The sequence below is a fragment of the Aplosporella prunicola genome (genome assembly GCF_010093885.1).
Source record: "Aplosporella prunicola CBS 121167 unplaced genomic scaffold K452scaffold_4, whole genome shotgun sequence".
In the NCBI taxonomy this organism is placed as follows: domain Eukaryota; kingdom Fungi; phylum Ascomycota; class Dothideomycetes; order Botryosphaeriales; family Aplosporellaceae; genus Aplosporella; species Aplosporella prunicola.
The window spans coordinates 1,267,977-1,291,751 of NW_022983532.1; the positions used below are offsets into that span (position 1 = coordinate 1,267,977).

The following is a 23,775-nucleotide window of genomic DNA, read 5'->3' on the forward strand; positions in this document are numbered from 1 at the left end:
CCCGCCCCGGGCAACACCTTGAGAGACGCCCCAGCGACGACTCCGCCGTTTTAGACCCGGGCTATCAGGAGCTCAGCTACTCCACAACACGATCTGGACCCTTGATCACTGCCAAGTCAGACGTACACAAGCCGGCTGGAAAGTAATCAGGGCGCTTGTTGGATGAGTTGTTGCCGCTGAGGGCAAGTGCGGTAAGTGCTGGTGCTTGCTACATAACATAGTAATGATGGTGACGAACAGCATCGCGATGTACAGGTCTAGGCTATGGCTATCTATGTCTTCCAATGATGACGATGTTCATCAACGGAAGACGATGTTAATGGAGAGCAAACGAGTCGTCTTGTCTTTCGTCTAAGAAATACTACCGGCAGCGCACGCTGCTCCTCCCCCATCGCTCCATCTCCAGCCGCATTTTCCTCCATGACCTCCGATTCTGCCACCGCCAGGCCTCGCTGGGCTATATGCGGGTTGGTAGGTTGCTGGGAAGTATGTGTGTGGGCAGTTATATTAAGTTACCCGCCGTCGTTTCCACTGCCGTTACTACCACATCGGCAAAAATTACTATAAGCCATCACTCTCACTATAGTACATATGAGCACAGTAGCACTTACACCGAAAGTGGCTAGGAGAGTGTGTAAAGGTCTTTTAGGCTCGAATGTGTGATAAAATTTACTACAGTTTTAAGTCTTCTGTTTTCTATTTAGACTAACGGGGGAAGTACTTAAATGGCTTATTTAAACAGTTTAACACCGCAGCTTGTTCACTCAACACAGAATCCGAGATGTGCAAATCATCCAACAAGGCAAACGAAATTTAATGCCGCCACCACCGCCGCCACCACATCGGCCGGCGGCCTAGCATTATCACATTCGTCCCTTCACCACGGCACACCCCCGCACCCCTTACCTCACGGCCATTGCCACAAAGATGACACTGATGCCTACCATATACAGCATACAGTGATGCACAACAACACCAACTCGTGCCGTACAAACTCAGTGACTGCTCAGTCACGTCGCAAGACCAAGTGGGGAGAGCGGGTGACACGCACTACGGACACGGCCACCCGTACGTTCGTCACTGGAACCCATGGAGGTTGTCCAAGGGAACGGGGATGGTCTCTCTGGTGGACAAATGAGGACTTTAAGTTTTAAACGACATCGTAGACATACGACCTATAGTGCTGCGGGCACCAAGAGATCCGAGGAGCAGGCCCTTACTCCCACTGCCAGAGGATAAAGCTTCGATTGCTTTTCCATGATCTCGGGCAAGGAGCACCAAGGCGAGCTGTCTCTTGTAATATAGCGTACATACAAGCCCTGGCACTGCAAAAAGGGTCAGCTCCAGATCAACATCTTTCCGCATCGCTGATCTGTTGGGTAGGTGTAACAGACAAATCTCTCTCAAAACACAACCCGCGAAAAAAGCAAAGTCTTATATCCAACAACCCGACTTCAGTATCCATTCCCGCGCATCGAACACCTCGCAGCGCCCCAAGAAGCGTAGAGCCACTTCCCCAATCCCCATGCCCAGAAAAAACCCAGGACCGAGGCAAACAAGGCACTCCCATTCTTCAAAACCAGCTCCGGTACTTTCTACTCTCGCATTTTCTGCTCGCATACGCTCTACGCATGCAAGAGTTGCAGAGCGTGAAGTTTGCCAGATACTGGGCCTAATACTCGGGTAGTGTCCTCCGTTACGCCAACTTTGACTTCGAGAGGTAGCGGACAGTGAGCTTGTCAACATGCCTTTTTCTAGCTCACTACTACCAGCGTCTTCTGCCGGCAATGAAGCTCATTGGCACAGGGTGATGGTGGTACTAGATAGCGTGTTTGCGGCTTTGGGTGTTAGGTTGTTAAGTTGTTGATGTCTGGGTGAGTGAATAGGTGTTTGTTTACTGTGTGGATTGGTGGCTGCCGCCGCGGGGTCGGGGGGCGGCAGGCGGATAAGTGGGCTAGGCTTATTGTGCAATTGTGTATGTATGCTGTGGTGCCGCTGTGGTTGTGGCGTGCTGTGGTGGGTTGGACGGGGTTTTATAAGTGGGTGGGGAGGGAGAAAGATGTTCATATGACGCTGCCGTGGGATAGACTTCTACAAATGGGCGGGTTTCGTAGTATGTATGAGTGGTGTATGCAGTTGAAGAGCATACGAAGTTACTGCATAACTCACAATTTATTTACTTCAATCTTGCTTCAATATAGCATGACGATCGTGATAAAGATTGGCACTGTACTACACCCTTAGTACACACAGCAAACATTACATCCCCTCCACACTCAAGCACAATCGTACACCCTAAAATGCTCCCTCCCGCTCACTCCACTGGCTGACATCCAAGACCGCCACATCGCCAAACCCGCTCTTAACCGGCGTGCCAGCAACCAACTCCAAGCTCTCAAGCCTCGCCCCACCCTCCTCGAGCGCCCACAAGCTCAGCGCGACGTAATTCGGCCCACTGTAGTCGAGCACGCCGGGCGGGACGGGGAACGCATCCTGTGGGCCGACATTGTGCACGTACTTGCCGAACTGGAAACCGTTGACGAAGAACTGGACGCGATAAGCCGCCGTCGCGGACGCGGTGCCATTAGCCTTCTGCGCCGAAGCAGAAGCAGAAGCAGAGGCCGACGCCTCAGACGCATTGCCGAACACAAACGACAGCGGAATGTCCCAGCCCGACGGGAGGGCGAGGTCGAAACTCGTAGCGTAAAACGCGACGCCCGGCTCGTCGATGCCAGCCAGCGGGCCGCCGGCCGGCGCGTCCTCCCAGTCCTCGCTCGGCGCGCCGGGGAGGTGGAAGCCGTTGCGCTCGGCGAACAGGCCGCCCTCGTTCAGCGGCCCGCGCGTCTTATCCTTGAAGTCCTCGCCGCCCAGATTGCCGGCCAGCTTCCAGGTGACGTCGGCTTGGTCGTCGTGGCCGTCGAGTTCGTACGCAAGCACGCCGCGTGGGTTCTTCATCTCGTCCGTGCCGACGGTCCAGTCCTCGTTCAGGCCCATGTTGTCTACCACGACTGTGATGACGTAGTGCGCCTCGGCCTCGAGGCCGGTCGGCAGCGTGAATGTCGCGTTGCCTATCGACGCGGCGTCGTACCCGGCGAAGGAGCCGAGGAAGGTTCCGTTGAGCCAAGCGGAGAAGCCGAACGCTGACCCGCCCTCCGCCGATACGTAGAGCGTCTTCTCGGCGCCCGTGGCTGTAAAGTGCCCGCGGAAGAGCAGCGTGCCCGTGTGGTAGCCGTAGTCGCTGCCGTAGAGACTTGTGGGCGTCGTCAGCTTGCGGAGAGTGTTCTTGGTCTCTGTGAGCGAGGCCTCATTCCATGCGTCATCGGAGTAGTCGTCCGTGATCTCGGGGAGCGTGTCGAGGTATTTCCAGGTGACGGTGCTGAGGTCTGGAAGGTCGAAGTTGGGCACGTCGTAGCTGACGCTGCTGAGGACGGAACCGGTGGCGGTCTGGTTGAAGGGGATAGGCTCGCCGTTGAAGGTCAAGGTCTTGAGAGACGATGATGCACCGCCGATGATTTCGACGGGGGTGGTGGCGTTGACATCGCCCACGAGTGCGATCGTGCCATCGCTGACAGTAACGTTGCGCAAGAGGTATCCGGCTTGGACGATGAGACCATTTGCATTGCTCTTCGCGGAGCCGGTGTAAGGAGTCGACGAGCCATCAGCAGGGTAAACAACCCAGTAGTCATAAGCCGAGTTACGGTCAAGGATGTAGACATAGAGGTCGTCTTCCACCTTAACGATCCTGCGCGAGGTCGTGGTCTTCCAGTTCAGGACAGTTGCGCCATTCTTCGACGCAATGGTCACGCCGGAGCCCTCGACGAGCTTGGCGCCCGTGGCATCGGAGAAAGCCAGTTCGTGAAGTTCCTCTGGACCACCGTACACGACCAACACGGTCTTGTCGTCGTACTTCTTTTGCGTGAAGATCTCCGCGGTGGAGTAGAGAAGGTTGTAGTCGCCGACGTCGTAGTCGGTGACGTGGAACTTCGAGTCTCTACCGTTCAAGGAAAGAGTGCCGTTGAGCTGCGGGACGGTGATGTTTCCGGCGCTGGTCGGAAGCGTGATCCTGTAGCTCGTGGAGTCCAGAGAGTTGTAGGCCGAGTGACTGCATCGCATCAATCAGTACAAGTTCGATAAAGGAATGCATGTAAACGTACCGGATGACGAAGAAGTTGGTCTTCTCCCCAAACAGAGGGGTGACAGTGAGCGCAGGGTTTCCAGTAAACGTTCCGTTGGTGGTACCATTGGCAGGAACGGCAGTCAAGTAAGCCGGAGAAGCCTGGATGAAGTTGCCCTGAAGCTTCAACTCGCTGTACTTCTCACGATCAATGACTCTGTTCTCCTTGATGACTGAGCCGTAGTCATAGGAAGTATAGCCTCCCGGGTGCCCCAGGTTGCCCCAGTTAGTTCCACCGAAGATCTAGAGTTGAGTTAGCGTTTGTTCTATGTCAATTATAGCAAGATCATGTGCCATACCATGTAGATGTTGAACAACGTAATACCGAAGCCGTAGTTGTTCTTGTAGAAGACACGCTCAAATTCGTTGTTCAGCAAGATTTCACATTGGCCGAAGCTAGGGCCGCCCCAGGGATCAAAGGCACCTCCTTGGAACTGTTCGCGGCATTAGAAACAGAGCCACAATGATTGGAGTGATGACGTTACCTCAACAATCGAATAAGGGGTCTCTGGGCTCGTCGCCAGATGTACCGACCGCCAGTTCGTAGGAAGCTTGCCATCTGGCCAAGTGTACGGGTTCGCGCAATCAAAGCCCAGCGGATAGCCATCGTGGCCGTAGATGTCGAAGCCAGAGGGCGTGTCTGGTGCAAGGTATCCGTTGGTGCCGGCATCATTGGCAATGGTGGGCACCACAAATCCTCCTTTCCTGTATTGCTCCTCGACATACGCGATGTAGTCAGGGTCAGGGAACTTGATGTCATCGGTGGCACCGCTGTACTCGTTCTCTGGCTGCAGCAGAATGACAGGGCCGCCTTCGGTGATCTGGTACGGGGCGATGATCTCTGAGATGGACTGGACGTATCTGCATGTGATCAGGTGAGCCTCAACAAAGGCTTAATGGACTTCAGGACTTACAGGTCCGTAGCCTCCAGATACTCCGTTTGGTTGGTGCGCAGAATACCCTGGTTCCTTTGGAGCCAGCCCGGGAATCCACCACCAGAGACTTCAGCATTGATGTAAGGACCAGGTCGCTGTACGAGTTAACCCCTGCTTTCCCTTTGAGGCCGTTGGACTTACTGCAATCAAGTAGATACCAGCTTGGGTTGCAGCTTCGAAGAAGGGTTCCCAGGCGAAGATTCCTTCGGCGCTGAACTCGCCAGGCTTGCCTTCGAGCAGGGCCCAGTCAACGTAGAATGAGACGCCATTGAAGCCCAGACCCTTAATCTTCTGGAAGATATCAAGCCACAGAGAAGGGACTGGAAGTCTACAGATCAATCAGCGACTAGTGTTTAATGTACTTGAACCAGTTCAGACATACCTGTAAGGGTGGAACTCGCCACTGAGGAAAACGATGCGCTCTCCATTCACGAAGAGCGAGTGTTCGTCCCAAGTGACCTAGAATATCTTAGTGCCGTGTCTCTATCACTGAACAGAACCAAAACGTACGATATCCTGCAGTAGCTCACGCTTGTAAGGCTTAATCATTTGATGCGGCTTCCCACCAATGGCCAGACCCAGAGTCTGGGAGGCCAGGGTCGCCAGCACCAGCAAGCCGGCGCCGAACTTCATGATGGGCGCCTCTGCAAGCAATTGACCAAGACAAAAGGCAGAAAAGAGCCAATGGCTTCCAACGAGCAAGTCCAGAAGGTCAGCGAACAGACCGTGGGGCCAGCTCAACCAGGGCGACCCTCCAGAGCTTTTAAACGGAGCAGCTCTCCAGCAGCACCCCCGCGGGCGCCCCGCCTTTGGCTTGGCTCGACCGATGGTCTCATCATACCTGCCTGGCAGCTGCAGGAGCTGCCAGAGCTCCCCTTGTTCGTGCAATTAACATCCCGACTGCCGAACGGCCAATGGGCTGCTGAGGCTCAAGCCAGTTCCTGCAAGACGTCATTCTCCTTCATGACTGCTCACCCCGACGATCAGGTACAGGCGGCGATAAATCTTCCGGTGCGGAAAATACGACGTCAAGCCGACTGGGTTTGTTTCTGGGGTTGGGTGGGCAAAATGCGGGGCAGAAACGCATAAACCTCGCTTCCGGGGGCCGGGTGAATTAGTCGTAGCCTGGGTGCCATGGTTCTGCAGGTAGGTAGAAGCTCAGAGTTAGACGGTATAATAACTTCTTTGTGTTGGCAAACATCTCATCCTCAAAACGAGTTCTTTTGAGTGTTGCGTATTCAAGAGTTGCTGTTTGACATGGCTAGCTATCCCCGCGTCCGTGTGCTGGAGGTGGACACGACTAAGTGCCCAGTATACCCGGCGCGGAGAGCTACCCGGAACCGAGCTCACCAGCCGATCGCTTGCCCTTGCGGGAGCGGAGAAGGAAAACACTGCATGATCAGGCGCCTTGGAATTTTCGTGTTTCCGCTTAAATCTGGTGATGTGATGCAAGATCCCGATGATTTTTGGGAGGCCAGGCCTAGGCCTTAAGGTAATCTGCTATTGAGCCAAGGGCTTGGGTCTCGAATACTCATAGCACGTGACTTGGACGAGCTGTGACTGATGCCTATGTAAGTCAATTGCTCAGCCGTGGACAGTCAGATGCTCAATTATAATGGTGTCTGAGTGGACGCTATGCAAGCTGCCTGTCGTGCCGCCAAGTGCCGCGATTGTCCGCCCCGCTCGGCTGCTTTTTTCCTTGCCTAACCAACCCACATACCTCAGACCACGATGCGCCGATAGCCGGTGAGTGCTGAGGTTATGAGAAACGAGGTCTTCATTAAGGCGCCAGTTTTCCACCATGCCCACCAGCCGGTGTGCTCTCACTCTGCGTGGCTAATTGTTGTCCACTCACCCACTTTGTTTCCCATCCCGGAGAATGAGAACACAAACTTCGCCTCATGCTAGTCAGACATTGCAGCCCTGTTCATGTGAATAACGGAAAGGCAGGAGATAAATAGCCTGCATATCCCGCTATTGAGGGATATCCCCTTGTATTGACACTGTCCATGGCTCCGGGTTGCTGGGATGACAGGTGCTGAAAGCATATATGAAGATCATTGCTCGACACGCACAACAGCAGCTTTGGCGGCTGTCTTTGAGATGTCAATTAACGCAGTGTGGCTCTTATTCGCTCCAGAGACGCAAGTCGGGAAGCCCAGCGTAACAAGGAGAAGACAGGTAGGCTCTCAGGCAAGACACTCGACGATCAGACAGGAAGATTGATATATAGGACGAAGAAGGAAGAGCTTGCGAGGTTGTTTGGATGTCGATGTCGATAACCCATCCGAAGTGCACCCGCGGGCCGACAGCCCACCACCTACCTTTACCCCACACATCTCCCGTCCCGTCTACTCGTACGTCAGTCGCTTTCGGACTCGTTTTCATGCATCGTGGTACTTACACGTAGATTGAACTTTAAAGCAGCTTCCGTTTTCACCGTCTCTCTAGTCGTTGCTATTCTTATCAAACATCTCCTAAGCAATACAAATTTCCCTATACTTTGATACAACCTGCTCCCTATCTCTAACATAGACGTCCTATTTCCTCTCCCATGGCCCTCCAAGCCTCCAATAATGGCGGGTCATCGACCTGCGTAATGGAGCTGCAAGAGCTAGAACCCTCCCACCAACCCACCACATCCCCTAAGCAGCAGAAAGCAGACAGCATCCGTAGCATCAGCCTCTGCGACGGCAATAACAAGACTTCAGAAAGCCGGCCAAGCGCAAACGACGACCCGATAGAGACGCTCCCATCCCCGACAACAACCGCCCACGAACGCCTCCAACGGTGGAACACCCCGCGCATCCACATCTACCGCACCCTAGCAGCATTCTTCGCCTTCTTCATCATGGGCGCCAACGACGCCGCCTACGGCGCCCTCCTCCCCTACCTCGAAGCCTACTACCACCTCTCCTACACCGTAGTATCGCTGGTGTTCCTCTCCCCGCTGCTCGGCTACAGCGCCAGCGCGCTCCTCAACAATGCAGTACACCTGCGCTTCGGCCAGCGGGGTGTCGCGTTCCTGGGCCCGCTGTGCCACCTAATCGCCTACGTCGTCATCGCGCTGCACCCGCCGTACCCGGCGCTGGTGGTCATCTTCGTGCTCGCAGGCTTCGGCAACGGCCTCGAGGACGCGGGCTGGAACGCGTGGATCGGGAACATGGCGAGCGCGAACGAGCTGCTGGGCTTCCTGCACGGGCTGTACAGCGTCGGCGCAACACTGAGCCCTATTGTCGCGACGACCATGATCACCAAGGCCGGTTTGCCCTGGTACGCCTTCTACTACGTGATGGTGCGTAACGTAGCACTTCTCTCCTCTTCCCCCATCCCCATCCCCCTATCATAGCCAGCATGTCTAACCCCCCCGCCACGCACGCCCAGATCGGCGGCGCCACCCTCGAGCTCCTCACAAGCCTCAGTGCGTTCTGGAGCGCGACGGGCGCCGTGTTCCGGGCCCAAAACCCCAAGTCCCCGCACGCCAGCGACAACCGCATGAAAGAAGCTTTGTTCCACGCGCCCTCGGCACGCGTGACCTGGCTCTGCGCCATCTTCCTGCTCGGCTACGTCGGCACCGAAGTCGCGCTCGGCGGATGGATCGTCACCTTCATGATGCGGGTGCGCGCCGGCGCGCCCTTCGCCAGCGGCATGACGGCGACGGGCTTCTGGCTGGGCATGGCGGTCGGGCGCGTCGTGCTGGGCTTCGTGACGCCGCGCGTGGGCGAGAAACTCGCTATTGCTATCTATCTCCCTCTCACTATGGCGCTGGAGCTGGTCTTTTGGCTCGTGCCCCAGTTCTATGTCTCTGCTGTCGCCGTCTCCCTCCAGGGTTTCTTCCTTGGTCCCATGTTCCCCGGCGCTGTCGTGGCCGCGACCCGCCTCCTGCCGCGCCATCTGCATGTCAGTGCTGTGGGCTTTGCTGCTGCGATTGGTGGTGCTGGGGCGGCTGTCTTCCCTTTCGTCGTTGGCCTCGTCGCGCAGTCACATGGTGTCAAGGTCTTGCAGCCGATCGTGCTCGCCCTCTTGGTTGTTATTTGGGGGGTTTGGATGGCGTTGCCTAGGCTGGGGAAGAAGAAGTCTTAGGCGCGTGGATGGAGTATTGGGGGAAGGGATGGAGTGTGGGTTTAGGGGGGTTGGGATGGGGTTTTCTGGGTTAAAAAACAATTTGGATCTGGAAGGCGTCGGAAATTTGCTGTCTGATTCCGTCCTTAGCTATGCGGTCATCTACGGTAAGGGAGCTAAAAAAAAGTCTTGCATCATGCAGATATTGCACTCTGGATGGCATGGGAAGCTTTTTGTATACCGCAGACGCATAGGTAGACAGGGCTTCAATTTAACTAAAGATAGGCCAGCTCGTCTCGGAAAGTAAAACAACATCCTCCGTACCACCGAAGACCACAAGAACCAGAGAGAAGAGAAAGCCTCCCATTAATCCCCAACGCCATATAATATCAAGATGTATAACTCACTTGAATGACACATGTTTAGGGCTTGAGCAATGCTTGGATTTCCTATCTTCCATGTAGCGAATAACTTCTGCCAGGGAGAGAAGCTCACATCAAGAAAGTAACAACCACCGCATGCTTCCTGGCGAACGCGCAAGGTTTTCAGAGAGCTGTGGATGACGCCGGAAACGCAGTTTCGCTTGTAGTGCGCACCACTACCATGGACCAGCGCCAGAAAGATGCATATGCAGGCGTATACAAGCTTCTCCTTGTGTGTGAGCAAAGGCCGGGGCTTTGCCGTAAAGTAACAGGGTGGAATATTAAGGCAGGGAAGGACGCATCAGAGGCAGGAAAAAGAAAGGAGATGATAACGATTTTAGGTTCGTGGTCTCGGAGGAAGATCTCTTCATCGCTGTGTGCGCCGGTAACGTAGCGCCCGCCCGCCTTGTGCAATGGCGCCGTTGCCCGTGCTGCGTGACATCGTACAGGAGGGCCTGTCCTCATCTGAGTGCATGGATCCAATGGCCTTGTAAATATTAGTAGCTGCTGGGAAAATGACATGCACCGAGGGAGTTATCTACTTACGAAGGAGTCCGTGTTGTGCGCAAAGTACAGGTACAGCCCGTCGCGCATCTTCTTGACAGTCAGAACCCCGATGGCGCCAGCAGAGGCGCTGTTAGTCACGCTGGGATGACCTATTTCTGTTAGCAAATGCGACAGGAAATCCAATGCAAGATAAAGTTACCCATAAAGTCTTGCTCGATAGTGGCCCTGATAGCGGCATCCTCTGTGTTGGCATGCTCCAGCGTGCCTTGCTTGGTTTTCTTGACATTGTAGTAAAGCCGCTCGGCAAACACAGTGGCAGCCATTGTCGTAGCCATGTGTTCACCTGTCCCGCTGGTGACAGTGGCTACAGAGGTATCCTGCTTGTCTTCGGTGTTGTGTGGCACGACAGCTGCTCCTACACCGACAAGAGCGGCAGGTCCAATCCGGCCACGATACTTCATGCCAATGCCACCAGAAGATGCTCCACATGCCATATTACCATAACAGTCTATGGCAATTGCACCGACGGTATCAGTGATGTTGTCTTGGCGCTGTTCCTTTGTTGGCGGAGACTGCCGCTTCTCACGTGGAGGGTCCGGAGGCAAAGGAGCATGCTCAATCACATGTTCTAGGTTGGTCATTGACCGAGACAATGTCGATGTCTTCGATTCTCCCTCAGGGGTCATAGGGAGAGGCTTCTCCAGAGCATCTTTTGGCGGGGGACTAGGAGTCAACGAGGGCAGACGTAATGTTCCTGATGAAGATTCCGATTCGCTCGATCCGTCATGCCAGGCAGCCCTTTTATGCGGACGGCTTTCGTTGGGGTCGCCGACAACAAGATCGCCATCATCATCAATATCACTCATCTCAGCGTCGGCATCGTGACCTTCGTCCTTGACAGGACTTTGCTCCTTGTAAAACGACGAGAGGGTAGGAACGGTTTGAGTGCTGTTGATGAGCGGATTTTGCGCTGCCTCAGCAAGAGATGCTGGCTCCGTGACGTTTGCCTCATCAGTAATTGACAACGAAGTCCTGGATGAGCTCATATCTTCCAGGGAAGTGTCCGTATTGCTCTTCGACGTAGGCAGAGAATGAGCCCAGATTGATTGAGAAAGGCTGTCGTACACAATACCACTGCTAGCGATCATGCTCTGAGTATGCTCCTGTCGGATCCGCTTGCGTACTTGCTCTTCATGGTACGGGTCTACGTCAGGCAACGCTGGGATTGCCACCCGAGACATTGGAATGCCTGCGGCTTGTCGAGCTCTGCGTTCTGCGTGCTTGAGATCCGCCCTCCATTTTACCCACCGTTCCCTAGCAGCCGGGGAAACAAGAGCATCATGAGGAAGTACCGACAATCCTTGTTCGAAAGCAAAGTCTGTTGCTCCTTGGGATACAAGCAGGTTCGGGGGGACGCGCTTCAGGAGCAACGGCTTGGTGGTGTGGTCAAGGACAACCCGAGCAAGCGAGATCGGGTTCTTGATTTCTGTTTGAGAGTTAGACGAGTCTAGTGTGAGGGCGCAGATGGCACTAACGAGAAACTGCTCCAACACCTCCGCTGCGTCCTAGATGATCGACCATTACAGCGTCACATTCGACTACACCATCCATGGTAAGATTGCTTCCATAACCAGCATTGGTTATTTCACGATCCTCAAGTACTTTAATGGCGATCTCCGTAGCGTCGACAGCCGTACCTCCGTTGCGTAGCATTACCATGGCAGCTTTGGCAGCGCTATTTCAAAAATTAGTGATTGGTCCATCCAGAGGCAGCGAGGCATTGCAGACAAGAACGATAAACCCTTCGACATAGGAAATCAAAGAAGTATGACTTACTCATTACAAGCCTGAAGGTGTATGGCTTCATTTTGAACGGAGTGATAGCCTGCTCCAGCATGCACAAAGATGGCACAGACATCGCCAGCTTTGCGAACCTGACCACTGTGTTGTGTCATCGGATATCTGGCTGACTTCCTTGCCCGTGTATTATCCAGGAAGGGCTTTCCAGAATACGTGCTCGTTCTGCTTCCTTTCCAAAATTGGATGTGACGCCCAAGATAGCGTAGCCGAACGTCGAGAGCAGAATGGCGCTTCGCTAGACCCAGTGTGCCTCAACCGTGATTTTATTTGTTTCTGAAGCACCGCGCGTAGAAGGCTCGGAACAACTGGTGATTCTGAAAGTGTTTGCTCCTTTGATGGTGTTTGGAAACACAAACAAAGCTGCTAGGGCGTGTTGCTGGATGGGTCGATTATCTCTGGTGTTTTGGGGTCGGACTGCTAGAAAAGTACTTGTCTCACGTAGAGGCGGAACAAAAGCGTCCTCACTTAGATGGGAATGTTTGTCAGAAACCAGGCGTAAGCCGGTGTTGAAAGAGTGACGAGTGGCCGAGGACGTGCAGAGCAGGTTAGATGTGAGCGCTCGACAACGAAAGAAGCATCAACAGGCTCAATTCCGAAAGGCTTGCAAGACGGCTGAGGAATCGAAGTTGTGCCTTTCCGAGATTGATGCTTCAGAGGAGAGAAATAAGAAGGTGAGAGCGACAGTCGAAAGAATGGCTCTGTCCGCCAGGAGAAGACTGCAGTCTCAAGTGCGGTAGCTGTGCGGGACGACTTGGCGGTAGCAGAAGGTCTTGGTGGCCTGGTGGAGGTGAGGATAGGCAGACAAGCGGGTAGTGGATGGGGGAGCGTAGTCGACTGCAGTCCTAAAGGATGCTGGCAGCGAGCATCAGATTGTGCCTTCCATTCTTAGGGTAACACGCTCATCTAGCAATTCCGACGGCAATCACGCCTCATGACGGTGCGCTTGGGGCGTGCAGCCCACCGCTGCTAGGGCAAGAAATACTATGGAAAGGTGCACGATGGCAAGCTCTATCGACTGCCATGTAACGCTGCGATTTGTGGCCGTGATGGTGACCATTGACTGTCTGCCCGCACCCCTGGCGGTTAAGCTGAGGCTGGGCGTCTCTCCGCGCCCCGCTGCATCATCGCTCCGCCGGGGCCAAGAAACGGCCGCCTGCGCCCGCCCACATCCACGTCTACCTACCATCACCCCCCGAGCCCTATCAGGCAGTCAACCACAGTAGGACTCCCAACGCGAGAGCTCCTCCTATCCCGCTGTAGCTTCCTTCTCGTCCCTTCAGCGCCGAATTCCTCCAGCTGCCACGATGGCGAACCAAACTCCGGCCGTTGTCATGGACAAGTACGTAACTGGGGGAGCTCCCCGCTCCCGAGCACCACTGTTGCTGCAACACGCTTTCGTGCGCGGCGCCCCGGAAAGCAATTGCTGACAACTGAGCCCTCTATAGCGGCACGGGCTACACCAAGCTAGGTGCGCAAACATATCCCCTATTGCGACCGACGCCCGACAACAGCTGACCGCCTGTTCCCCGTAGGTTTCGCCGGCAATGACTCCCCGTCCTTCGTCTTCCCCACCGCGATTGCCACCAAGGGCCCGACTGGTGGCGCTGGTGGCTCGGGGTCCGGCCGCCCGGCCATTGCGAACAAGCCGTCGTTCCTGACGGGCGGAGCGGGTCCGGGCGGACACCTCTCCGCGAAGCGTGGAACTGAAGACCTGGATTTCTTCATAGGAGACGAAGCTCTGGCTGCCTCAGCTGGTCCTGGTACGCTATAAAGATGCGCAGAAGCGGGTTTATAGGAAGGCGATTGACAAGGGACAGGCTATGGCATCCATTACCCCATCCGTCATGGTCAGATTGAGAACTGGGTATGATCACGAATGGAGGCGCGAGAAACGGATGCACAGCTGACAAGATTTGTAGGATCTGATGGAGCGCTACTGGTCCAACTCGATGTTCAAGTACCTCCGCGTCGAGCCCGAAGACCATTACTTCCTCCTGACGGAACCCCCTCTCAATCCGCCCGAGAACCGCGAGGCCACCGCTGAAATCATGTTTGAGTCCTTCAACTGCGCCGGCCTCTACATTGCCGTACAAGCTGTGCTCGCCCTCGCAGCTTCATGGACTTCCTCGAAGGTCCAGGACCGCTCGCTCACCGGTACTGTCATTGACTCAGGTGAAGGTGTGACCCACGTCATTCCTGTCGCGGAAGGCTATGTTATCGGATCCAGCATCAAGAGTGTTCCGATTGCTGGCAGGGATATTACATACTTTGTGCAGCAATTGCTGCGTGACAGAGGCGAGCCGGACAGCAGCTTGAAGACGGCGGAGAGGATAAAGGAGGAGTTCTGTTACGTGTCCCCGGATATCGTCAAGGAGTTCTCTAGGTACGACAGAGAGCCTGACAGGTTCGGCAAGCACGAAGTCAAGTACCCCAACGGCCGTAGCGTGACGGTCGACGTCGGATACGAGCGCTTCCTGGCCCCCGAAATCTTCTTCAACCCGGAGATTTACTCCAGCGACTTCTTGACGCCTCTGCCCAACATTGTCGATACTGTTATTCAGACGAGTCCTATTGATGTCAGACGTGGTCTGTACAAGAACATCGTTTTGTCTGGTGGTTCGACTTTGTACAAGGACTTTGGTCGCCGTCTTCAGCGCGATATCAGGCACCTTGTGGATGCGCGTATCAAGGCTTCCGAGGCGCGCAGCGGTGGTGCCAAGAGTGGAGGTCTCGACGTGCAGGTCATCACGCACAAGAGGCAGAGGCACGGTCCTTGGTTCGGTGGTAGCTTGCTCGGCCAGACCCCCGAGTTCAGGAGCTACTGCCACACGAAGGCTGAGTATGTGAATATGCGTTTTACAGCGAGGACGATTGCTAATGACGATGGACTAGGTACGACGAGATTGGACCCAGCATCGTCCGAAGATTTGCTCTGCTGGGTGGCCCTGGCAGCACTTGAGATGCAAGTGCAGATGTCTGAGTGGCCTGGTTAGGAAGCACTGCATCCACGCCGAGCGCGCGGGGCAAGGTGGGTACGGCGTGCACTCGGTGGATGTAGGAGTTGGGAGGAAGCAGCAGCATTGCCTCGGCAACGGGCAAAAATGTAGACAGCATGCGCGATGCGCGTGGAGTTTGGGAGAGTAAAGCAGGAATTTCAAGTTATCAAAACAGCAGGCGTTCCATTGCAGATAGGTCGGTGAAAGTCGTGAGCCCTGGGTGGAAGCCGCGGACTCGGAGTCGGGCCCGGCGAGTTTTTGGAAGCATGACTGCCTCGTGGCTCTAGGTAGGCATTCATCATGCGGAGACACGTCTTCATCGACGTTATCGATGCAGCGATTATGCACAGTGCAGGCGATCGGCGGGTGGGCGGATTGCGACTCAGCGAGACCAAAGACTCGAAGCCTCGGTCGGTCGCGTCACGCAACACGTGAAGGGCGCATGTTTGCTTCTTCTGCCGACTACGGTAAGGCGAGGCATCGATGGTGGTTTTGGCGCGGAGTGCCGTCCATGGACTTGCGCGGAGCTTGATTCGGAGAGGATCAAAGCTTCTCCCTCGTCACTTCCCAGATCTCAAGCTACCTAGTCTTAGGGCCTGACGAGGCTGGACACCCTTGAAAGATGGTCAGAACGCGGAATAACAGTACGTTGACCTGGCTGCCATTCCTCTCTACAGGATGCGTCCGTATGGGTCGCCCTCACAGCCTTCCCATGCTAACACTGACCAGCCAACGACTCGTCCACGGCGCCAGACTTCCAAGCAGCTGCCTCCTCCACTGACAGCCCGCACTCCCAAAAGCGTGCCATACCTGCTCCCGCGCCTGCCGGCACCCTGTCCAGGAAGCGGGTCAAGTCCGACGGGCACGTCTCCCCTCTCGACACCCGCCATGGCCTAGCCCAAGCCGCTCTTGCGTCGGGCTTGAGCCATGCGCCCTCTGATCCTTCCATGCGCACTCCCGGCGCCGCCATGCAGCTCAACCAAGCCCAGCCGGCCGATACGCACAATGGCTTCTCGGTTGATTACGCGCCAGCGAACCCGGCAGACGCGTCGGGCTACAGTGCTGCTTTTGGGGCCTCGTGGCCGCAGATCCCCAAGGGCTACTACGACTCCACCACCACCTACGGCGCGCCAATCCCGCAGCCTCCCTTCCCTCAGTCACAAGCCACTTTTGATCCGCCGATAGCCTCTCAGCTACAGTCCGCCATCTACAACGAGCAATACCCGGTGATGAGCGAGAATAGCATGGCGGCTACCAATTTGCCCATTCTTGGGAACCTGGCAAGCCAGATCCTGACCACCTTGGGTCAACCCACATTCCAGGACACTTACACTGCTGTCAACAAGGTTGACACGCCCACGGGTCAGGAATATGCCACCAAGAAAGGCCTCTTCGAGCAGACCTTCAAGCAGTTCGTCCGAGGACAGCCGTTCATTGACGCGAAAGCCCTTCACCTAGACAGCCAGCCATATCTAGACGTCGTTCGGAAGTCGAACCTCGCTGCATTCGTCCTTATCATCTTCGGCGGACAAGAAGTTAGCCTCAATACTTTAAACGAACATTTCCTAGATATTTTTGCACCTGGAGGTGCCAGACTCTTGAAATGGCAGGGCGGCCTGTGGCTCGAGCTTAAGACGCAAGCCTATATTCAGAGCGTCATGAAAGGTGAGGCGCGACAAAAGGTCGTGGATAGCTTGTTTCCAACAAACATGGAAGACGTGTTACTGTCTCGTCTGTCACCGTCAGAACCCAGAAGGCTCTCTCCGACTGAGCAACAGATCGCTAGCTTGTCACTGCAACGTAGGCAGTACTTGCTGGGCGAGCCGGACACAATCGAGGGCAAGATTGCTTTGTCGAGAAAGTATGACTGGATCGAGTTCCTCAAAGAGGTCAACCGCTGCATCGGCAAGAACATGGATGGTTCTAGTGCTGCAACCGAGAGTCGACATAACTCTCAATCCTCGCCCTATGGTGGCAACAACTACACGCACACGGCAAGTCCAGACGGGTTTTATCCTCAAATGCATGAACCGTCTGGAGGCAACTACGACGAGACAATTACCAGAGCAGCTCTCATGGCTCATGCCGCCATCAATGGTCAAGCAAACAACAGCTCTGATATACAGCAGAATCCCACGCCGTTCTTCCAGGCATATCCACAAGTCGCTCAGCAGCATCAACCTTCGTATCCAGCCAGCAAGACTGTCACGCCTCCCAGCCCTGTGCCCGTCCAAAGTGCACCGACTCAAGTCCTCTATGACCGCGCGCGTCAAGCCTCAACCGTGCGCGCACCTCCAAATTCTCGTAAGCCCGGCGCAGCGAACCAGCGACGGCCGTGGTCTTTGGATGAGGAACGCGCGCTCATGGATGGCCTGGATCGTGTCAAGGGCCCGCATTGGTCTCAGATCCTAGCTCTGTATGGCGCTGGTGGCACAATCTCAGAGATTCTCAAAGAACGCAACCAGGTGCAACTGAAGGACAAAGCACGTAACTTGAAGCTCTTTTTCCTTAAGAGTGGTGTCGAAGTCCCAGTCTATCTGCAGGGCGTCACGGGTGATCTGAAAACTCGGGCGCCGGCGCAGGCAGCCAAGCAAGAGGCGCTTGCCAAGCAACGACGCGAAGAGCAAGAGAACATGCAGAGAGACCAGAGGGCGCAAATGGACGCAGCAGCAGTGTTGGCTGCGGGCCCGCGCTGGCCATCTTCAGCGGGTATTGCCATGGGAACAAGCGTTGCTGAGCCTTTTGGCCACGCGCTGGCCATGGGATTCCCTCCAACTGCGACCGGACAGCCGCCTGGAGCGATCGATCCGACTCTGGACCACAGAGGCGAGGGCGCAGGAATGGGTTAGGCGACGGCGAGGCCTTGTGAATGAAAAGAGACTGTGCATAGGTGGTGCGGACTTTTTTGGATAACACGGGTATCTTGCGAAGATGGGAGAGGAAAAAAGAAAGGATGGGTATCACGGCAGCGGTTATGCACGGCGGATGTTCTTGACTTGAAGCATGCATTAGAGGCAGGCTGCCGATGTTCTAGGGGGATAGGTTGGACAGATACTAGCGGGATAAGTCTTGGGTTATGGGGGAGGGCGGAAAAGTTCTTGGTTTTGCTATGCTGGTACTTAGCTGGATGGTTAATGCTGGGATTATGCCGGGGGCCGGAACTATGAGTAGGTATGATACCCAATTATGGATTACGCAGGTTTACATGTTGTGATGGCTCTCTCTGGCTACGGGAGATGGTAAATGGAATCACGCACGCAGACAGAACCCGGAGTCCCCGTCCCTGTCCCCCACGCGGGCTCCCCCGTACGTCAGCGGGCCGGAAGGAGCCGCGGCTCGCAACGTCGATCGCTCGATACCGACGACTGCACCTCGCACGCCAGACCTGCATACCAACGTTACACGCCCCCAGTCAGGTGCAACCAACCCGTTTCACTCGCCCACGCCAAACCCAGCAAATCAGCGCCGCGCACGCAAAAACGCACCATGTCGGAGCCGACGCCCAGCGACGCCGTCCCCGCCTCTTCATCCGGTGCTGCAGCAACAGGCGAAGCCAACACCAACGCGGCCAACAACGCCCAAGAAAGCAGCAGCACCGCTGGCAACAACACCAACGACGGAAGCGCAACTGCTCCCGGCCCTGCAGTCAAAGAAGAAGAGCTCGACAAGACCATCGACGCAGACTTGAACCTGAACCCAGACGCAGGCAGCAGCGCCGCGCACCCTGACGCCATGAATCTCGACGGCGCTCCCAACGATGCCGATGCCGCGGGCAATGGCTCTGGTGCTGGTGCGCCTGGCCAGGAGGGTCTCAACAGTGCGCAGCCGGCGCTGGAGTCGCGGATCCCGACCAAGAAGGACGCGAGTCTGCGCGAGTTCATGGGCAAGATGGACGACTATGCGCCAATCGTAGGTGACCCTTTCCGCGCTGATTTCCCTTCTCCTGGAAGCTTCCCATCGGCGCGGCATATCAGCGGAGAAGCTCCACCACAGAAACGTTCCGCGACTGCGCCGCACCATGCACAATCCACACCAAAGAAGCAAGCACGCGCTAACACGCCCCCCACCAGATCCCCGACGCAGTAACAAACTACTACCTCACGCTGGCGGGGCTGCCACCACCACCAGAAACGCCCCCGCACCTCGCGCGCCTCCTCGCGCTCGCAACGCAAAAGTTCATCGCCGACATCGCCGCCGACGCGTACCAGTACAGCCGGATCCGGTCCAGCAACACGACGTCGAACAACCCGATGGGCGGGCTAGGCGGGGCTGCGGGCTTCGGGCTGCCGGGCGCTGGTGGCGTCGCCCCCGGCGCTCCGGGTGCTGCGGGTGCGGGCGGCGCGGGCAGCTCCAAGGACAGCCAGGGCAAGGGGCTCAATCTTGGTGTTCAGAGGCCGGGGTATGGTGGTGGGGGGCAGGGAGGGAGTCAGGGGCGCACGGTACTTACGATGGAGGATTTGGGCATGGCGGTTGGTGAGTACGGCGTTAATGTTAAGAGGGGCGAGTTTTATCGGTAGGTTGGTGTGTGGGGGGAAGTGAGGTGAGGTGAGAGGGATGCGAGGGTTGGCGGTGTTGGTGGAGTGGGTGGGGCGCGTGGGGGTAATCGGATGGTGATGGATGCAGATTTGATGCTGATGCTGACGCTGACGCTGACGCTGATGCTGATGCTGATGCTGATGCTGATACTGATGTTGGTGCTGCTGATGGTGGCGCGCGCCGCACGCACATGGATGGGACGGGCTGGGCTTGGGTTCGGACGGGGTCTATCCGCGGCTTTCTAGGTATGGTTTCAGATTGCACTCACTCCCGAGGGCGGGCGGCGTTTCTGGCGTTTTTCATAGAGTCCATCGCGGCTATGTAGGTACGCTACAATCACGGGCGGCAGGGCGCGGACGAACGAACGCTTTGCGGCAATATGGCAGAAAAGAATCGAAGACATGTTTTGCAGAGATCGTATATGGACGGGGGAAGGAATGTAGTGTCGTCCTTTTTCAGAGTGGGCTTTTTGTGTTTCTCTCTGAGAATGATGTACTGGTGGTCATGACTGTTCGAGCTTCTACGTGCACATAGGTAGGTGCGCGCAACCTACCTAGATTATTCGCACGAGACGCCGCGCTTCGTTTTTGGCAGAACACACAACGGAGGCAGACTTTCGTATTAACAAACAATTTAAAACTTTTCGCGTCTATTTGTTCTTGGTCATCTTGTACGAGAAGCGCTTGCGGGTTCTATCATCGCAGAGCAAAAAACCGTCAGCACAAACTATCTTCCTCTCCCCGGCAGGACAATCTCATCCGGTTCCACAATCTCTTCTCCCTGTTCACAAGCGGGTTTAAGGGTTGGGAAGAGCACTACTTACGCGGAGAACTCGCCCAGCTTGCGCCCCACCATGTCTTCGGTGATCTGGACCTCGTTGTAGATCTTGCCGTTGTGGATTTGGAACTTTAGGCCCACAAAGTTGGGCAGGATTGTTGCGGAGCGCGCTTGCGTTTTTATGGGGAGTTGGCGCTCGCCGGGCTTGGGGCGCACAATGGGGAGGCTGGGAGCTGGTTAGTGGGTGTGCGGAGGAAATGGTGGTGGTGGTGGTTGTGCGGTTGCGGGAATGGTGCTATGGCTGCGAGAAGCGGGATTTAGGATTCGTGGAGTATGGAAGCCAATTCGGTAAAGCGCGGAGGGGAGAGGAGAGAGGAGCGGTGCACAGCGGTTTGAGAAGCATGCGGCGAGAGGATAGGTGCGTGATGGTGGCTTACGGGACAATGTGAGGGCCTGCGCAAAGCGAGTGTTAGCTGGAAACATTGAAGAGCAAGCAGAGGAATCGCGCGCACCTTTCCAGACCGAGCGCAGCAGCGCCCGCGTTGGCAGCATCGTGAAGAGGTGGGAGCTGGGGCGGGATTTGCGGAGGCGGACGTTGCTCTTCGGAGGTGCCAGCGGGTTGTGAGAAATGCGGGAAGATCCGCGCGCCGGCGCGAGCGGTGGAGCTGGCGGCGGACGTCAATCGCTCTTGTTGCGCGCGCGCCAGGCAGCAGAGCTTGGGGAAACGCGCCGCTTTCTCTCTGTCAGTCGCTGTCGCGCGTTGCCGACACTATTATGGACTGATCCTTCTTCGTGCGATTTCTCTCACTGAGTCTCGTGGAGGCGTGGCCTAGCTACCTACCTTAGCAATTCAATCAACTTCCCTCCAACGACACCCAGTCGTGCCAGTGCCGCCACCATCATGCCCGCAGCAACTTGTTCGTATCTATCTGTACTTCTCACACGTAGAGAAACACTAGCTAACCAATGCCTTCAGCGGCGGACACGATCCGCATCCTTGTGGCGACCGACAGCCACGTCGGGTACAACGAACGCGATGCCATCCGCGGCGATGATAGCTGGCGCAGCTTCCACGAGGTCATGTGTCTGGCCAAGGAGCGCGATGTCGACATGGTACTGTTGGCCGGCGACCTGTTCCACGAGAACAAGCCCAGCCGCAAGAGCATGTACCAGGTTATGCGCAGCCTGCGCATGAACTGCTACGGCGACAAGCCGTGTGAACTCGAGCTGCTGAGTGATGCCAGCGAGAACTTCCAAGGGTATGTGAGGCGCGGTATATAGCTCAAGAGCTTGGGCTGACGGTGGTTGCTGTAGCGCGTTCAACAACGTCAACTACGAGGATCCAGACATCAATGTTGCTATCCCGGTCTTCTCGATTCACGGCAACCATGATGACCCGTCGGGAGTACGTTTGCGCTTGTCTCACGGTTTATGAGATATACAACTGACGCATGCTAGGAAGGCCATCTGGCAGCTTTAGACTTGCTTCAGGTCTCCGGCCTGGTAAACTACTACGGCCGCACTCCAGAGGCCGACAACATTCAAATCAAACCCGTACTCCTTCAGAAAGGCCGCACCAAGCTTGCTCTGTATGGCATGAGCAATGTCCGCGACGAACGTTTGTTCCGTACATTCAGAGACAGCAACGTCAAGTTCTTCCAGCCATCGCAGCAGAAAGATGAATGGTTCAACCTCATGAGCGTTCACCAAAATCACCACGCTTATACGGAAACCGGTTATCTCCCCGAGAACTTCCTACCAAACTTTCTCAACCTCGTGGTTTGGGGACATGAACACGAATGTCTCATCGAGCCTCGGCACAACACTCAGATGGGCTTCAGAGTTATGCAGCCTGGATCCTCCATCGCCACCTCCTTGATGCCCGGTGAAGCAGTGCCAAAGCATGTCGCCATTGTGAGCATCATAGGCAAGGAATTTGAGTCTGAGTCAATAAGGCTGAAGACTGTGCGGCCCTTTGTGATGAAACATATTGAACTTTGCAAGGAACGAGGCTTGAAGGATGTCGCGAAGATGGACAACAACCGTCCCAAAATTACCCGCCACCTGACCGACATCGTGGAGAGTCTGATTGCACAAGCGAAGGAAGAGTGGCTAGAGATCCAGGACCCTCCAGGGGAAGACGACGAGGAGCTAGAAGTGCCGCTACCTTTGATCCGCCTACGAGTCGAGTACTCTGCGCCAGACGGCGGCAAATTCGACTGCGAGAACCCCCAACGCTTCTCCAACCGGTTTGTTGGCAAGGTTGCAAACATCAACGATGTCATCCAGTTCTATCGCAGCAAAAAACCTCCTAAACGGTCCAACAAAAACGATCAGCCAGAAATGCCTGAAGAAGAAATAATAGCACAGCTCTCACTGGACAATAATATCAAGGTCGAAAAGCTCGTCCGCGAGTACCTTACCGCTCAGTCTCTCACCGTTTTCCCTCAGAATTCCTTTGGTGATGCCGTCAGTCAGTTTGTTGATAAAGACGACAAAAGCGCCATGGAAATGTTTGTCAACGACAGCTTGGCAAGTCAGGTTAAGTACCTGTTGTCACTGACCGATAAAGATATCGAGAAAGAGAACCTTGGGGACGAAATGGAAAAGTATCGTGAAAAGCTTGAAGAGTTGTTCGCCGCCGGTCATCTGAAGAACAAGACGACTCGGAAACTCAAGCCTAAGCCAGATAACTGGGATACTGACATGGACGGCGATTGGGCAGACCAGCCTGGTGCCCACATTCATGATGAAGACCAGGCTGGTGAGGACGATGATGACGAATTCGGCTCCGTTCCTCCTAAGCCTGCCGCCACTCGTGGCAGAGGCAGGGGTCGTGGCGGTCGTACAGCGGCATCAGGAACAACACGCGCCACCGCAGCCTCAAAGAAAAAGGCACCAGCCAAGACTACCGGCAGAGGCAAGAAGAAGAAGCCCGTTGAGGAGGAGAAAGAAGAAGAAGAAGAAGAGGATGAGGAGGCTGACGACGATGTCATCATGCTTGATGATGATGATGATGATGATGATGACTCAGATGCCGAAGAACTCTTCGTGCGCAGTAAAGCCAGGACGGCCAAGAAGCCGACTGCGAGCAAGGCGAAATCTCAGCCTGCCAGGAAGACCGGAAAACAGACGACGTTGAATTTCAGCCAGGCTAGTCAGAGTCAGACAGCTACCAAGGGCGCGGGCAAAAAGGCCCAGCAGATAGTGAGTAACACTTATTTCTTTTGCTGGAGCATTTACTAACGCTATCTACCAGAGCGATGACGAAATTTCCGATGACGACGATGATGCCTTTGAGCCTCCGGCCCCAACTACGTGGTCGAGTCGGAGCAGGAGATGATCTGGGACCTACGACGCGATGAACAGTGACGGTGGCTAATGCTTTAAACTAGCATATTAACGGCTGCGAGTGAAGTCTCTGATGGTGGTTGCTTGTTGAAAGCTGCATATCAAATTAGGGAGAGGCGTTTTTAGGCTGCGATGCACAAACGGCGGAAGCTTAC

The 23,775-nt window shown here is 55.4% G+C and overlaps 8 protein-coding genes across 8 annotated transcripts; 5 read left to right on the forward strand and 3 right to left on the reverse strand.

Annotated features, from left to right (window-relative positions):
- Positions 1-2,295: 2,295 nt before the first annotated feature.
- K452DRAFT_265142 (glycoside hydrolase family 35 protein) lies at positions 2,296-5,750 on the reverse strand (the record flags this gene model as incomplete). The annotated part of the gene is made up of 8 exons (XM_033538730.1): positions 5,620-5,750; positions 5,492-5,568; positions 5,251-5,437; positions 5,089-5,204; positions 4,660-5,035; positions 4,474-4,608; positions 4,155-4,417; positions 2,296-4,102 (listed from the first exon to the last, which is right to left on the reverse strand). Exons 1-8 carry the CDS (start codon positions 5,740-5,742, stop codon positions 2,296-2,298), a joined length of 3,084 nt encoding a protein of 1,027 aa, XP_033401513.1. The 5' UTR covers positions 5,743-5,750.
- A 1,718-nt stretch (positions 5,751-7,468) lies between these two features.
- Positions 7,469-9,483, forward strand: K452DRAFT_125748 (uncharacterized protein). Its single transcript, XM_033535231.1, has 3 exons — positions 7,469-7,470; positions 7,534-8,404; positions 8,494-9,483. The coding sequence occupies exons 2-3, from the start codon at positions 7,664-7,666 to the stop codon at positions 9,190-9,192; spliced, it is 1,440 nt and encodes a 479-aa protein (XP_033401514.1). The 5' UTR covers positions 7,469-7,470; positions 7,534-7,663; the 3' UTR covers positions 9,193-9,483.
- Positions 9,484-9,960: 477 nt separating this feature from the next.
- K452DRAFT_324658 (uncharacterized protein) lies at positions 9,961-12,055 on the reverse strand (the record flags this gene model as incomplete). Its single annotated transcript, XM_033544720.1, has 5 exons — positions 9,961-10,080; positions 10,140-10,249; positions 10,300-11,586; positions 11,636-11,835; positions 11,937-12,055. 5 exons carry the CDS (start codon positions 12,053-12,055, stop codon positions 9,961-9,963), a joined length of 1,836 nt encoding a protein of 611 aa, XP_033401515.1.
- Positions 12,056-13,122: 1,067 nt separating this feature from the next.
- Positions 13,123-15,178, forward strand: K452DRAFT_265152 (uncharacterized protein). Its single transcript, XM_033538731.1, has 6 exons — positions 13,123-13,299; positions 13,406-13,428; positions 13,493-13,720; positions 13,778-13,824; positions 13,880-14,799; positions 14,853-15,178. The coding sequence occupies exons 1-6, from the start codon at positions 13,265-13,267 to the stop codon at positions 14,917-14,919; spliced, it is 1,320 nt and encodes a 439-aa protein (XP_033401516.1). The 5' UTR covers positions 13,123-13,264; the 3' UTR covers positions 14,920-15,178.
- Positions 15,179-15,421: 243 nt separating this feature from the next.
- Positions 15,422-18,156, forward strand: K452DRAFT_265156 (uncharacterized protein). The gene is made up of 2 exons (XM_033538732.1): positions 15,422-15,600; positions 15,686-18,156. The coding sequence occupies exons 1-2, from the start codon at positions 15,579-15,581 to the stop codon at positions 17,803-17,805; spliced, it is 2,142 nt and encodes a 713-aa protein (XP_033401517.1). The 5' UTR covers positions 15,422-15,578; the 3' UTR covers positions 17,806-18,156.
- A 191-nt stretch (positions 18,157-18,347) lies between these two features.
- On the forward strand, positions 18,348-19,939 carry K452DRAFT_349222 (uncharacterized protein). Its single transcript, XM_033545583.1, has 2 exons — positions 18,348-18,865; positions 19,027-19,939. The coding sequence occupies exons 1-2, from the start codon at positions 18,443-18,445 to the stop codon at positions 19,471-19,473; spliced, it is 870 nt and encodes a 289-aa protein (XP_033401518.1). The 5' UTR covers positions 18,348-18,442; the 3' UTR covers positions 19,474-19,939.
- Positions 19,940-20,139: 200 nt separating this feature from the next.
- On the reverse strand, positions 20,140-20,840 carry K452DRAFT_284190 (uncharacterized protein; the record flags this gene model as incomplete). Its single annotated transcript, XM_033539907.1, has 4 exons — positions 20,782-20,840; positions 20,707-20,722; positions 20,316-20,495; positions 20,140-20,184 (listed from the first exon to the last, which is right to left on the reverse strand). The coding sequence occupies exons 1-4, from the start codon at positions 20,819-20,821 to the stop codon at positions 20,142-20,144; spliced, it is 279 nt and encodes a 92-aa protein (XP_033401519.1). The 5' UTR covers positions 20,822-20,840.
- A 330-nt stretch (positions 20,841-21,170) lies between these two features.
- On the forward strand, positions 21,171-23,612 carry K452DRAFT_295373 (uncharacterized protein; the record flags this gene model as incomplete). The annotated part of the gene is made up of 5 exons (XM_033541801.1): positions 21,171-21,186; positions 21,246-21,528; positions 21,584-21,674; positions 21,728-23,476; positions 23,529-23,612. 5 exons carry the CDS (start codon positions 21,171-21,173, stop codon positions 23,610-23,612), a joined length of 2,223 nt encoding a protein of 740 aa, XP_033401520.1.
- Between the last annotated feature and the right edge of the window lie 163 nt (positions 23,613-23,775).